This window comes from Procambarus clarkii, chromosome 65 (assembly GCF_040958095.1).
Source record: "Procambarus clarkii isolate CNS0578487 chromosome 65, FALCON_Pclarkii_2.0, whole genome shotgun sequence".
NCBI lineage: Eukaryota > Metazoa > Arthropoda > Malacostraca > Decapoda > Cambaridae > Procambarus > Procambarus clarkii.
Window position 1 is genome coordinate 14,426,511 of NC_091214.1, and position 16,140 is coordinate 14,442,650.

Sequence of the window (16,140 nt, forward strand, 5' to 3'; positions counted from 1 at the left end):
GGCCAGGTGGTACCAGGACACCACCAGGCCAGGAGGTACCAGGACACCACCAGGCCAGGTGGTACCAGCCTCACCCGGAACACCAGAGTGAAACCTCCAGGTGAGGGCCAGGCCACCTGGTCAAGTTCATGGGCAGTGTGACGTGGTCTCTCTCTCTCTCTCTCTCTCTCTCTCTCTCTCTCTCTCTCTCTCTCTCTCTCTCTCTCTCTCTCTCTCTCTCTCTCTCTCTCTCTCTCTCTCTCTCCTTCCTTCCTTCCTCGCTGGTCCCTTTGGCACTTTGGTCCTGCCTCTCAACTACCAATCGACTGGTGTGCAGATCTAAGCCTATGCCTATTGGGCGCTATCATATCTTTTGAAACTGTCAAACTGTTAACTACACTGACACTGAAAAAATTATTTATAATGTCTCTGTGGCTCATTTGGGTACTCAGCTTCCACCTGTGTCCCCTTGTTCGTATACCACCCGTGTTAAATAATCCATCCTTGTCTACCCTTTCAATTCCCTTGAGAATTTTGTATGTGGTGATCATGTCTCTCCGAACTTCTGGGACTAGCCTAGTGGCATACCTTTGAACTTTTTCCAGCTTCGTCATGTGCTTGACAAGGTACGGGTTCCATGATGGGGCCGCATACTCCAGGATTGGTCTTACATATGTGGTATTCAAGGTTCTGAATGAGTCCTTACACAGGTTCCTGAAGGCAGTTCTGATGTTAGCCAGCCTCGCATATCCCGCAGACATAATTCTTTTTATGTGGGCTTCAGGAGACAGGGTTGGTGTTACATCAACTCTTAGATCTTTCTCTTTGTCCGTTTCATGAAGGACTTCATCTCCCATTCTGTATCTTGTGTTTGGCCTCCTGTTTCCATCGCCTAGTTTCATTGCCTTACATTTACATGAGTTGAATATTTGTAGCCATTTGTTGTACCATTCCTTCAGTTTCATTCCTTCATCATCAGCAAACAATAAGAGGAACGAGTCTATACCCTCTGGGCGATCATTTACATGTATCAGAAACAGTATAGTTCCAAGGATGATCCCTACGGGACTCCACTGGTGACGCCTCGCCAATCTGAGACCTCACCCCTCACAGTGACTCGCTGTCTTCTGCTGCTTAGGTACTCCCTTATCCAACGGAGTACCTTCCCTTTCACTCCTGCCTGCATCTCCAATTTCTACACGAGTCTCTGATGTGGCACTGTGTCAAAGGCTTTCTGGCAATCCAAGAATATGTCGTCTGCCCACCCCCTCTCTTTCTTGCCTGATTCTTGTTGCCTGGTCGTAGAATTCAATTAATCCTGTGAGGCAGGACTTGTCATCCCTAAACCCATGTTGATGTAGTGTTACAAAGTTCTTTCACTTCAAATCAATTGTCTCCATCAGCTTGCATGGTATGCAAGTTAGGGCACTTGCCTGTAGTTCAGTGCCTCCTGTCTATCACCCGTCTTGTATATCAGAAAAACATTAGCTGTCTTCCAAGTTTTTGGCAGTTCCCCTGTTACCAGTGATATGTTATACACTATGGAGAGTGGCAGGCACAGTGCTTCTGCTCCTTCCTTTAGTATCCATGGCGATATTCCATCTGGGCCTATAGCCTTTGTCACAGGTGTGTGTGTGTGTGTGTGTGTGTGTGTGTGTGTGTGTGTGTGTGTGTGTGTACTCACCTAGTTGTGCTTGCGGGGGTTGAGCTCTGGCTCTTTGGTCCCGCCTCTCAACCGTCAATCAACAGGTGTACAGGTTCCTGAGCCTATTGGGCTCTATCATATCTACACTTGAAACTGTGTATGGAGTCAGCCTCCACCACATCACTTCCTAATGCATTCCATTTGTCAACCATTCTGACACTAAAAAAGTTCTTTCTAATATCTCTGTGGCTCATTTGGGCACTCAGTTTCCACCTGTGTCCCCTAGTGCGTGTGCCCCTTGTGTTAAACAGCCTGTCTTTATCAACCCTGTCAATTCCCTAATTGTGTGTGTGTGTGTGTGTGTGTGTGTGTGTGTGTGTGTGTGTGATAGGGAGGGAGAGAGAAAGAAAATGAATGAAGGGAGGGAGGGAGGAAGGGAGAGGTAGAAAGTAGGGAAAGGAAGACACTGAGGGAATTGTTGGGAGTTAGGGATTCGTTTAGGGAGTGGTATACTCCCTAATTGTCATTGAGGAAGAAGGGAGAGGAATGAGGGAAGGGTCCAGATGTAAGGGGAGGGAGTAGGGAATGGGAGGAGTAAAAGGTAGTTATGGGGAGGGGAAAGGATGAGGGAAGGGGAGGGGGGGGGGGATGATAGAGGGAAGAATAATAGGGGAAGGTAAGATATGGGCAGGTCAGGATGAGGGGAGAAAGGGTTACCTTGCGATGATTTCGGGGCTCAACGTCCCCGCGACCCGGTTCTCGACCAGGTCTCTTCGAGGGGGGGGTTAAGGGAAGCAAAGGGGTGAGGGACCAGTAGATGAAGGTGTTGGTTGTGAGGGGGGGAGGGGGTTAGGGGGGAGGGGTGGTTACAGGGGGGAGGGTAGGGGGGGGCGGGGGAGGCGGCCACCTTGAGAGTGCACTCACCCCGCGCCAGACAGGTTTAAGGTCGTCAACGTTGGTGGGGGGGTCCCCCCTCCACAGCCCCCCCCCCTGGTCCACATGAACACGGGTAGGGGAAGGTCAGGGCTCCCCCCCCCTGGTCCCCCTCAACACGGGTAGGGGAAGGTCAGGGCCCCCCCCTGGTCCCCCTGAACACGGGTAGGGGAAGGTCAGGGCTCCCCCCCCTGGTCCCCCTGAACACGGTAGGGGAAGGTCAGGGGCCCCCCCTGGTCCCCCTGAACACGGTAGGGGAAGGTCAGGGCCCCCCCTGGTCCCCCTGAACACGGGTAGGGGAAGGTCAGGGCTCCCCCCCTGGTTCCCCTGAACACGGTAGGGGAAGGTCAGGGGCCCCCCTGGTCCCCCTGAACACGGTAGGGGAAGGTCAGGGCCCCCCCTGGTCCCCCTGAACACGGTAGGGAAAGGTCAGGCCCCCCCCTGGTCCCCCTGAACACGGTAGGGGAAGGTCAGGCCCCCCCCCTGGTCCCCCTGAACACGGTAGGGGAAGGTCAGGGCCCCCCTGGTCCCCCTGAACACGGGTAGGGGAAGGTCAGGGCTCCCCCCCCCTGGTCCCCCTGAACACGGTAGGGGAAGGTCAGGGCCCCCCCCCCTGGTACCCCTGAACACGGTAGGGGAAGGTCAGGGCCCCCCCTGGTCCCCCTGAACACGGTAGGGGAAGGTCAGGGCCCCCCCTGGTCCCCCTGAACACGGTAGGGGAAGGTCAGGGCCCCCCTGGTCCCCCTGAACACTGTAGGGGAAGGTCAGGGCCCCCCCTGGTCCCCCTGAACACGGGTAGGGGAAGGTCAGGGCTTCCCCCTGGTCCCCCTGAACACGGTAGGGGAAGGTCAGGCCCCCCTGGTCCCCCTGAACACGGGTAGGGGAAGGTCAGGGCCCCCCTGGTCCCCCTGAACACAGGTAGGGGAAGGTCAGGCCCCCCCCCCTGGTCCCCCTGAACACGGGTAGGGGAAGGTCAGGGCTCCCCCCTGGTCCCCCTGAACACGGTAGGGGAAGGTCAGGGGCCCCCTGGTCCCCTCAACACGGGTAGGGGAAGGTCAGGGCCCCCCCCTGGTCCCCCTGAACACAGGTAGGGGAAGGTCAGGCCCCCCCCCCTGGTCCCCCTGAACACGGGTAGGGGAAGGTCAGGGCTCCCCCCTGGTCCCCCTGAACACGGGTAGGGGAATGTCAGGGCCCCCCCCTGGTCCCCCTGAACACGGGTAGGGGAAGGTCAGGCCCCCCCTGGTCCCCCTGAACACGGTAGGGGAAGGTCAGGGCTCCCCCCCCTGGTCCCCCTGAACACGGTAGGGGAAGGTCAGGGCTCCCCCCCTGGTCCCCCTGAACACGGTAGGGGAAGGTCAGGGCTCCCCCCCCCTGGTCCCCCTCAACACGGGTAGGGGAAGGTCAGGGCCCCCCCCCCTGGTCCCCCTGAACACGGGTACGGGAAGGTCAGGGCTCCCCCCCTGGTCCCCCTGAACACGGTAGGGGAAGGTCAGGGCTCCCCCCCCCCTGGTCCTCCTGAACACGGGTAGGGGAAGGTCAGGGCTCCCCCCCTGGTCCCCCTGAACACGGGTAGGGGAAAGTCAGGGTTCCCCCCCCCCTGGTCCCCCTGAACACGGGTAGGGGAAGGTCAGGGCTCCCCCCTGGTCCCTTCAACACGGGTAGGGGAAGGTCAGGGCCCCCCCCTGGTCCCCCTCAACACGGGTAGGGGAAGGTCAGGACCCCCCCTGGTCCCCCTGAACACGGGTAGGGTAAGGTCAGGGTCCCCCCCCTGGTCCCCCTGAACACGGGTAGGGGAAGGTCAGGGCTCCCCCCTGGTCCCCCTCAACACGGGTAGGGGAAGGTCAGGGCCCCCCCTGGTCCCCCTGAACACGGGTAGGGTAAGGTCAGGGCCGCCCCCCTGAACACGGTAGGGGAAGGTCAGGGCCCCCCTGGTCCCCCTGAACACGGGTAGGGGAAGGTCAGGGGCCCCCCCCCTGGTCCCCTCAACACGGGCAGGGGAAGGTCAGGCCCCCCCCCTGGTCCCCTCAACACGGGCAGGGGAAGGTCAGGGCCCCCCCTGGTCCCCTCAACACGGGCAGGGGAAGGTCAGGCCCCCCCCCTGGTCCCCTCAACACGGGCAGGGGAAGGTCAGGGCCCCCCCCTGGTCCCCTCATCACGGGCAGGGGAAGGTCAGGGCTCCCCCCACTGGTCCCCTCAACACGGGCAGGGGAAGGTCAGGGCTCCCCCCCCCCCTGGTCCCCTCAACACGGGCAGGGGAAGGTCAGGGCCCCCCCCTGGTCCCCCTGAACACGGGGTACGGGAAGGTCAGGGCTCCCCCCCCTGGTCCCCTCAACACGGGCAGGGGAAGGTCAGGGCCCCCCCTGGTCCCCTCAACACGGGCAGGGGAAGGTCAGGGCCCCCCTGGTCCCCTCAACACGGGCAGGGGAAGGTCAGGGCCCCCATGGTCCCCTCAACACGGGCAGGGGAAGGTCAGGGCTCCCCCCCCCCCCTGGTCCCCCTCAACACGGGCAGGGGAAGGTCAGGGCCCCCCCCTGGTCCCCTCAACACGGGCAGGGGAAGGTCAGGGCCCCCCCCTGGTCCCCCTCAACACGGGCAGGGGAAGGTCAGGGCCCCCCCCTGGTCCCCTCAACACGGGCAGGGGAAGGTCAGGCCCCCCCCCTGGTCCCCCTCAACACGGGCAGGGGAAGGTCAGGGCCCCCCCCTGGTCCCCTCAACACGGGCAGGGGAAGGTCAGGGCCCCCCCCCTGGTCCCCTCAACACGGGCAGGGGAAGGTCAGGGCTCCCCCCCCCTGGTCCCCCTCAACACGGGCAGGGGAAGGTCAGGGCCCCCCCCTGGTCCCCTCAACACGGGCAGGGGAAGGTCAGGGCCCCCCCCCCCTGGTCCCCCTCAACACGGGCAGGGGAAGGTCAGGGCCCCCCCCCCCCCTGGTCCCCTCAACACGGGCAGGGGAAGGTCAGGCCCCCCCCCCTGGTCCCCTCAACACGGGCAGGGGAAGGTCAGGGCCCCCCCCCCTGGTCCCCTCAACACGGGCAGGGGAAGGTCAGGGTGTATGAGACGGTGGGAGAGCCAAGGCCGCAAGACGTGGAAGGGGGGGAGGGGGGGGGGACGAGGCCCAGCAGGGGGGGAGTCTACCTACAGTGACGAGTAGTGTAGACTAACATGACGAGTCATGTTAGTCTACACCACTCAAATGAGTTTACTGCATCAAGGTCCACAGGTACTGCGGGCACCAGGTGGGCTGCGGGCACCAGGTGGGCTGCGGGCACCAGGTGGGCTGTGGGCACCAGGTGGGCTGCGGGCACCAGGTGGGCTGTGGGCACCAGGTGGGCTGCAGGCACCAGGTGGGCTGCGGGCACCAGGTGGGCTGTGGGCACCAGGTGGGCTGCGGGCACCAGGTGGGCTGTGGGCACCAGGTGGGCTGCGGGCACCAGGTGGGCTGCGGGCACCAGGTGGGCTGCGGGCACCAGGTGGGCTGTGGGCACCAGGTGGGCTGTGGGCACCAGGTGGGCTGCGGGCACCAGGTGGGCTGTGGGCACCAGGTGGGCTGTGGGCACCAGGTGGGCTGTGGGCACCAGGTGGGCTGCGGGCACCAGGTGGGCTGCGGGCACCAGGTGGGCTGCGGGCACCAGGTGGGCTGCGGGCACCAGGTGGGCTGTGGGCACCAGGTGGGCTGTGGGCACCAGGTGGGCTTTGGGCACCAGGTGGGCTGTGGGCACCAGGTGGGCTGCGGGCACCAGGTGGGCTGTGGGCACCAGGTGGGCTGTGGGCACCAGGTGGGCTGCGGGCACCAGGTGGGCTGCGGGCACCAGGTGGGCTGCGGGCACCAGGTGGGCTGTGGGCACCAGGTGGGCTGTGGGCACCAGGTGGGCTGCGGGCACCAGGTGGGCTGCGGGCACCAGGTGGGCTGCGGGCACCAGGTGGGCTGTGGGCACCAGGTGGGCTGTGGGCACCAGGTGGGCTGTGGGCACCAGGTGGGCTGTGGGCACCAGGTGGGCTGTGGGCACCAGGTGGGCTGTGGGCACCAGGTGGGCTGTGGGCACCAGGTGGGCTGCGGGCACCAGGTGGGCTGCGGGCACCAGGTGGGCTGCGGGCACCAGGTGGGCTGCGGGCACCAGGTGAGCTGTGGGCACCAGGTGGGCTGTGGGCACCAGGTGGGCTGTGGGCACCAGGTAGGCTGTGGGCACCAGGTGGGCTGTGGGCACCAGGTGGGCTGTGGGCACCAGGTGGGCTGTGGGCACCAGGTGGGCTGCGGGCACCAGGTGGGCTGTGGGCACCAGGTGGGCTGCGGGCACCAGGTGGGCTGTGGGCACCAGGTGGGCTGTGGGCACCAGGTGGGCTGTGGGCACCAGGTGGGCTGTGGGCACCAGGTGGGCTGTGGGCACCAGGTGGGCTGCGGGCACCAGGTGGCCAGAAACCTCCTATACAAACAACACCACCAAACTGTCAATATTACCGTGTTTAAGGTGTTGACCAATGCGTCGCATTTTTAACGGATTGGTCAAATCCGGCAGAAAGGTGACCTATTAGGTGGGAGGACAGGTTGGTGTTGACACACTTCTCTGTTGTTCACTGTTCAAGACACTCCCACTAACACACTTACCGCTCACGAATTATCTTGTAGGTGCACCCTTCCTTCATCCCCAGCTATATATATATATATATATATATATATATATATATATATATATATATATATATATATATATATATATATATATATATAATATGTCGTACCTAGTAGCCAGAACGCACTTCTCGGCCTACTATGCAAAGACCGATTTGCCTAATAGGCTGAGTGATTTTCTTTATTTTCCATAAATTGTTTCCAATTGGTTTATTTGAATTATCATTAGTATATTTTACTAGGAACATAAATTATTGACTTTGTTGTTTTGGTTTAGGCGGCTAGGTTTAGATAGGTTAGGTAGGGTAGGTTAGGTTAGGTTAGGTAGGGTAGGTTAGGTTAGGTTAGGTAGGGTAGGTTAGGTTAGGTTAGGTTAGGTTAGGTAGGGTAGGTTAGGTTAGGTTAGGTTAGGTTAGGTAGGGTAGGTTAGGTTCGGTCACATATCTACGTTAGTTTTAACTCCAATTAAACAAAACGAACTCATACATAATGAAACGGATAGCTTTATCATTTGATAAGAAAAAATTAGAAAAATATATAAATTCAGGAAAACTTGGCTTATTAGGCAAATCTGACCTTGCATAGTAGGCTGAGTATTGCGTTCTGGCTACTAGGTACAACATATATATATAGCAGGTCTGCCAGCCCGTGAGTGTCAGACCACGAAAGAAGAATTGAAATTGTAATTTCCTTAAGTACTTTCGTATATAATAATACATCTTCAGAAGGGTGACTTACAAGTCAGTACATTTTGACATATATAGGCAGGAGAGAGGAAGTGAAGTGAGGTACAGTGACAAATATATGAATGGGATTGGGTCGATATTAATAGGAGTTGCATCCTATGGGCCAATAGGTCCATACGTGGATGTTAATACCATAAGATAATGTACATTAACACGGTATTAGTGAGACAAATGTGTATGAATGATCCTACTCAAATCGCTCTTTAACTGATCAATCAAAAATGGATCTAAATTATACTAACCACTGCTAATGTTCAAATTACATGAGTTTGTAGTTTGTATTAAAGCAGATTTAATTAAGTTCCTATTGAAAGTGAATTTACAATTCGTTATTGAAGAAGCCATCTTCCAATCAATTTGGTGAGAATTTTCTGACAAATGAACAAAGCATTAGACAATTGGCCATGTCTTACAGAGTATTTATGTTGCGAAATTATACATTTCAAAACTTTAGATGTTTGCCCAACCTATTACAGTCTTTACAAGGTATTTTATAAATGACTTTGTCATTTACAAATACAAATAATTTTTTTGACAAATAATTTTGTAATTATCACTGCGAGGGCTGTTTCTAACTATCAGTGTACCAACAGTATTTTCGTAACTAAACAATACATGTATATCAGAAAGTTTCAAGGCTTTGAAACAATTTTCCAACCCAGAGAAATATGGTAAACTTAACACATTCATTGGGCGAATTTCCTAACAGCGTATATTATTATAATATATACGACGTGCTTTGCTACGGTAAACTTCCAACAAAATGAGTAGATAACAAAACTTGAGACCAAGAGAATCAATATTCTTAAACTCTTCATCTAAGAGTTCTGGTCTAACAACCCGAAGAGCTCTTAGATACATAGAGGAAATAATAGATTATTTCACATTGTCTCTATGTCCTGAAAATAATGAACATAAGATAAATTATTGGTAGGCTTCCTGTAAACACTGAACTTCAGTGAACAATCTTCCCTATGAATAAGTATATATAAGAATGGCAAACATTTACCCATTTCAGTCTCCATAGTAAATGTTATAGAGATGACTTGATCAAGTTTAGCTACCAGTTCGTCCGTGTTTACACCTGAAGGCCATGCACACAAAATATCATCACATATCTTAACCATGGAATGATTCCAGGGGGAATTTTTGAAACACATTTATTTTCAAAGAATTACAAATACAAGTTTGAAAGCAATGGTGATAAAGGAATCCCCATTGCCATTCCAAAAGTCTGTAAATAATACTCATAATTACAGGTAAATTCACCTTCTTTTATGCACAGCTTAACGAGATTGACAACAATATGGACAGAGAGGTAAAACATGATTCATTAATTCATGAGCAAAATAATCAAGAATATCATAACAAATCATCACATTTTACATCACGTGTTACTTTTCGTGATTTACACACACACACACACACACACACACACACACACACACACACACACACACACACACATACACACACACACACACACACACACACACACACACACACACACACATACACACACACACACACTGGGAAACAAAGGGCTGGCGTACCGAAAGGGAAACTATGAGGAGATGAATAAATTCCTATGGGATATACATTGGGACACAGAACTCGGAACCAAGTCCGTACAAGACATGATGGACTATGTCACCCAAAAATGTCAGGAGGCTGTAAGCAGGTTTGTCCCAGCCCAACAGAAAAAAACAGAGAAGCAAAGGAAGAATCCGTGGTTTAATAGGGAATGTATGAAAGCTAAGGAGCTGAACAAAAGGGCATGGAGGAACTTCCGTAATAACAGAACACCAGAAAGTAGAGAGATATACCAGAGAACCAGGAACGAGTATGTCAGTGTGAGAAGAGCAGCTGAGAAAAGGTATGAAAATGATATAGCTAATAAAGCCAAGACCGAACCAAAGCTACTACACAGTCACATCAGGAGGAAGACAACAGTGAAGGAACAGGTGATGAAACTTAGGGTGGGCGAGGACAGGTACACAGAGAATGACAAAGAGGTGTGTGAAGAACTCAACAAAAGGTTCCAGGAGGTCTTTACAATAGAACAGGGAGAAGTCACGGCGCTAGGAGAGGTGGCAGCAAACCAGGTGACCTTGGAAAGGTTCGAAATTTCAAGAGATGAGGTCAAGAAGCACCTATTGGAGCTGGATGTGAGAAAAGCTGTTGGGCCGGATGGAATCTCACCATGGGTATTGAAAGAGTGTGCAGGAGCACTTTGCTTGCCACTCTCCATAGTGTATAGTAGGTCACTGGAAACGGGAGACCTACCAGAAGTATGGAAGACTGCTAATGTAGTACCAATATTTAAAAAGGGTGACAGACAAGAGGCACTGAACTACAGGCCAGTGTCCTTAACTTGTGTACCATGCAAGGTGATGGAGAAGATTGTGAGAAAAAACCTAGTAACACATCTGGAGAGAAGAGACTTCGTGACAACCCATCAACATGGGTTCAGGGAGGGTAAATCTTGCCTTACAGGCTTGATAGAATTCTATGATCAGGTGACAAAGATTAAGCAAGAAAGAGAAGGATGGGCGGACTGCATTTTTTTGGACTGTCGGAAAGCCTTTGACACAGTACCCCATAAAAGGTTGATGCATAAGCTGGAGAAACAGGCAGGAGTAACTGGTAGGGTGCTCCAGTGGATAAGGGAGTACCTAAGCAATAGGAAGCAGAGAGTTATAGTGAGGGGGTGAGACCTCAGAATGGCGTGAAGTCACCAGTGGAGTCCCACAGGGCTCTGTACTTGGACCTATCCTGTTTCTGATATACGTAAATGATCTCCCAGAGGGTATAGACTCATTCCTCACAATGTTTGCTGACGACGCCAAAATTATGAGAAGGATTAAGACAGAGGAGGACAGCTTGAGGCTTCAAGAAGACCTGGACAAGCTGCAGGAATGGTCGAACAAATGATTGTTAGAATTTATCCCAACCAAATGCAATGTAATGAAGATAGGTGTAGGGAGCAGGAGACCAGATACAAGGTATCATTTGGGAGTTGAAATACTTTAAGAGTCTAAGAGAAAGAATGACTTGGGGGTTGATATCACGCCAGACCTGTCCCCTGAAGCTCATATCAAGAGGATAACATCAGCGGCATATGCCAGGTTGGCTAACATAAGAACGACCTTTAGGAACTTGGGTAAAGAATCTTTCAGAACTTTGTACACCACATATGTCAGACCAATCCTGGAGTATGCAGCCCCAGCATGGAGTCCATATCTTGTCAAGCATAAGACTAAACTGGAAAAGGTTCAAAGGTTTGCCACCAGACTAGTACCTGAACTGAGGGGTGAGCTACGAGGAGAGACTACGGGAATTAAACCTCACGTCACTGGGAGACAGAAGAGTTAGAGGGGACATGATCACCACATACAAGATTCTCAGAGGAATTGATAGGGTAGATAAAGACAGGCTATTTACCACAAGGGGCACACGCACTAAATTGGTACGGGACACAGGTGGAAATTGAGTGCCCAAATGAGCCATAGAGACGTTAGAAAGAATTTTTCAGTGTCAGAGTAGTAGACAAATGGAATGAATTATGAAGTGATGTGGTGGAGGCTGACTCCATACTCAGCTTCAAGTATAGATATAATAGAGCCCAGTAGGCTCAGAAACCTGTACACATGTTGATTGACAGTTGAGAGGCGGGACCAAAGAGCCAGAGCTCAACCCTCGCAAGCACAATTAGGTAAGTTTACACATACACTTTTTCTTCACTGTCGGGGGTAATTGAAAAATTAACTCTCAAAAGTTAATTTTCTCAATTTTTTATTTATGGTCTGACACCTAAAAGCGTTTCGTAAGGACTTCTCACATTTTCAAAGACAGGTTCACACATCATTTCATTATATCGTTTTGGGTGAGGTGACACAAATCAATGGGTATGAGTTGCATATGAGAACATAAGAATGAAAGTAACTACAAAAGGCTTATTGGCCCATATTTTCTCTTGCTGCTTCTATGTTGGTTCGGGGTCTTGAAGTGAGCATGTGAAGGCATAGACGACGTTGGTTTCAAGGCGTTCTGTTTGGTGTCTGGAGAGTTTTTCATGACTAGGTTGGCCGTTTTCTTGTTTTTGTAGTAAATTGTAAATTGTATCTTTTGATTTTTCTCTGTAGAGATAACGTTCCTATTATTAATATCTTTCAGGACACTTTCCTCCGTTTTATGAGCCGTCGAAAAGAAGGTCCTTTAAAACAGTTTAATAGGGGGTACAAGTGTTGTGTTAGTTGACTCTTCGGAGGTTGCATGGCGCTTCACCTTTCTTTTTATGACGTCTTCAACTTAACCGTTAGAGACGCCATTGTTGACTAGGACCTGCCTTATCCTACAGAGTTCTTCATCGACTTGCTTCCAACCAGAGCTGTGACTTGAGAGCCCGGTCGACGTAAGCATTGACCTCACTCCTCTTGTACCTGTCTGGGCAGTCACTATTGGCATTGAGGCATATTCCTATGCTTCCTTAGTGTAGACTGCAGTGTGGAAGCCACCGTTCCTTTCCGTGACTGTTACATCTAGAAAGGGCAGCTTCCCATCCTTCTCCATCTCGTAAGTGAAACTTAACACCGAATTTTGCTCGAATGCCTCCTTCAGCTGCTGCAGACGTCTGACATCAGGTACCTGCATAAAAATGTCGTCAACATACCTGCAGTATATGGCGGGTTTCAAGTCCATGTCTACTAAGACCCTCTGCTCTATGGTACCCATGTAGAAGTTCGCAAACAGGACACCTAGGAGAGAACCCATGGCGACCCCATCTACTTGCTTATACATGTGTCCATCGGGACTCAAGAAGGGTGCCTCTTTAGTGCAGGCTTGGAGTTACTTTCTCAGTCAATTAACGCATAACTATATTCTACCCACTTCAAGACCCCGAACCAACATAGAAGCAGCAAGAAATAATATGGGCCAATAGGCCTTCTGTAGTTACTTTCATTCTTATGTTCTCATATGCAACTCATACCCATTGATTTGTGTCACCTCACCCAAAACGAATATAAGCATGAAATGATATGTGTAAACCTGTCTTTGAAAATGTAATGCGTCCTCACGAAGCGCTTTTAGGCATCAGACCATAAATAAAAAAAAATGCGAAAATGAACTTTGGAGAGTTAATTTTTCAGTTACCCCCGAGAGTAAAGAAAAACGTAAGAAATATTGAGAAGATTCGTGTTAGACTCATTAACCTTACCCTGTCTGTCATATTCAATATATATATATATATATATATATATATATATATATATATATATATATATATATATATATATATATATATATATATATATAACTGAAAACTCACACCCCAGAAGTGACTGGAACCCATACTCCCAGGAGCCACGCAACTGGTATGTACAAGACGCCTTAATCCACTTGACCATCACGACCGGACATAATGAGGTGATAGCCGAGGCTATTTGAACCACCCCACCGCCGGCACTCGGATAGTAATTTGGTAAAATGCTATGCCTAAGATTACTATCCGAGTGCCGGCGGTGGGGTGGTTCAAATAGCCTCGGCTATCACCTCATTATGTCCGGTCGTGATGGTCAAGTGGATTAAGGCGTCTTGTACATACCAGTTGCGTGGCTCCTGGGAGTATGGGTTCGAGTCACTTCTGGGGTGTGAGTTTTCAGTTGCATATTGTCCTGGGGACCATTCAGGCTTGTTCGCATATATATATATATATATATATATATATATATATATATATATATATATATATATATATATATATATATAAACAGGGGTACTCTCACATAAGTAACAGGAACCACTAACACCAAGAGACAGTGAGAGGAACCACTGAGACAGGAGTCACCAAGAGAGTGGACGGGCGTGAACCCGTCTAGGTTACCAGGCGTGTGCTAAGTACCATAACCTTATCAGCTGGTATCATCACCACCCCCCGTGTCTATATGGGCTTCGTGTCGGGGCTGTGTTACCCTCCTGATCCCTGAGGTACAGTACGCTATCCGCTCCTCTCTCTCTGGGTGTTACTATTGGCGGAGGTGAACGGGGCTACAGTGTGAGGTGTGAGGAGCGTGGCGGTGCCGCATGCGACTCTGCGGCAGGAGGACCTGGAGGAGGAGAGAGCGCTCGCGCCAGGAATCTTAGATGTCGCGTAGTGATGCGTGCTAGTCGCTGGCTGTCACTAGTTTCGTCTCCAACATGTACCTTTTCGTTCTGTTTAACATCCGTCTTTCACCGTTATTCCCGCCACTGGCGTCGTCGAGGACCGAGCACGACAACCAGGCGTGTGCCGGAGAGTCTGTCGTCGTCGCTGTAGCCCAGAGACCGTGTAATAATGTGGGAATTATATCCCGATATTGGACTGGAGAATTGCAGTGTTTACGTGGTGAGATCAGGTGCGAGAAGCCTTCATACTTGTCAAGGTCGGCTGTAAGCTCCGCCCACCCCAGGCCATATCCACCCAGCTTCGTGGGGCCCGGACCTCCCGTCTCTAGTGGCGCCAATCTTGAGTCATTCTGGTGATATTGTCTTAAGACAGAGGTTGTGATACACTTGGGATTGTTTAACGCACTCTATACACACTAACACTGTGTTCTACATTTAACTAACTATTCTTTACTTAATGTTGTTAAATATTGTATTAATATTCACTTCTGTTATTGTTCTATAATTTATTGTGCAAACACACAGTTACTATTATAATTAATATATGTTAGATATCTGTACCCTAATTGATATTGAGTAATCTGTACGGAATTACGTACATAAGGTACATAAGTTCATGTACTTACGTACATAAGGTACATAAGTTCATGTACTTACGTACATAAGTTCATAGGGTTAAACTCCTTACAACCTTAATAATTTGCAACATACACCGGCCAATTTTTAGATATACTCGAAATGGTTTTCGTAATAAGTGGCATTGTAAACTATGATTTAATAACTAACTTGGTGTCCAAAACTGATAGTACACATAGCGAGCGTGGCTGACAGGTAGTTGTGGAGAGTTCCACACCAAACATCCATATTTTGTACTGATCATTCCTAGAGTGTCTGACACACTCCCACCAACCAAACCTAACTTTTGATATATATATATATATATATATATATATATATATATATATATATATATATATATATATATATATATATATATATATGTCGTACCTAGTAGCCAGAACGCACTTCTCAGCCTACTAGGCAAGGCCCGATTTGCCTAATAAGCCAAGTTTTCCTGAATTAATATATTTTCTCTAATTTTTTTCTTATGAAATGATAAAGCTACCCATTTCATTATGTATGAGGTCAATTTTTTTTATTGGAGTTAAAATTAACGTAGATATATGACCGAACCTAACCAACCCTACCTAACCTAACCTAACCTATCTTTATAGGTTAGGTTCGGTTAGGTAGCCGAAAAAGGTAGGTTAGGTAGGTTAGGTAGTCGAAAAAACATTAATTCATGAAAACTTGGCTTATTAAGCAAATCGGGCCTTGCATAGTAGGCTGAGAAGTGCGTTCTGGCTACTAGGTACGACATATATATATATATATATATATATATATATATATATATATATATATATATATATATATATATATATATATATATATATATATATATTAGTATATTTTGGTAGCAGTCTTTCCTGTAGACATATATTATTAAATATGACTGAAAAAGTAAGATTAATAATTCTAACACGAATTTTCTCTTTCTTACATTTCTTTTCACTGATGATGGTAATTCAAAGATCAATTCTCCAAAATTAATTTTTATTTCTAGTCTGACGCGACACTTGAGCGCGTTTCGTAAAACTTATTACATTTTCAAAGACTTTAGTTTACAAACACACAACTGAAACTGAATAGAGCTTTCACATCTTCGAGGTTTATATCTACATTTGGATGAGGTGAAAAACGAACTTTCAACAATGGGTATTCAATGGGTATTAAATTCAAACACAAGACAGAACACGAAACAATGGGTATTGAATGGAAGTAATTGTAGAAAGCCTATTGGTCCATATTTCTTGATGCATCTATATTGGAGCGGAGTCTTGAAGTGGGTAGAATATAGTTGTGCATTAATTGGCTGTTGATTGCTGGTGTTGACTTCTTGATGTGTAGTGCCTCGCAGACGTCAAGCCGCCTGCTATCGCTGTATCTATCGATGATTTCTGTGTTGTTTACTAAGATTTCTCTG

General features: G+C 49.8%; 1 protein-coding gene across 1 annotated transcript; it reads right to left on the bottom strand.

Moving 5' to 3' along the window:
- Positions 1-5,725: 5,725 nt before the first annotated feature.
- Positions 5,726-14,957, bottom strand: LOC123751342 (sialidase-like). The gene is made up of 4 exons (XM_045733439.2): positions 14,880-14,957; positions 14,164-14,443; positions 8,938-9,012; positions 5,726-6,948 (listed from the first exon to the last, which is right to left on the bottom strand). Exons 1-4 carry the CDS (start codon positions 14,955-14,957, stop codon positions 5,726-5,728), a joined length of 1,656 nt encoding a protein of 551 aa, XP_045589395.2.
- Between the last annotated feature and the right edge of the window lie 1,183 nt (positions 14,958-16,140).

What these genes read in the sequence shown, in the direction of transcription:
- LOC123751342 (XM_045733439.2), bottom strand. Translation starts at nt 14,957, where the DNA reads ATGGATGTTTGGTGTGGAACTCTCCACAACTACCTGTCAGCCACGCTC. An exon ending in CGCCAGTGGCGGGAATAACG is followed by an intron (nt 9,013 to 14,163) that starts GTGAAAGACGGA and finishes CATGGCCTTCAG; the next exon opens with GTGTAAACACGGACGAACTG. An exon ending in TACTATGGAGACTGAAATGG is followed by an intron (nt 6,949 to 8,937) that starts GTAAATGTTTGC and finishes TGGTGCCCGCAG; the next exon opens with CCCACCTGGTGCCCACAGCC.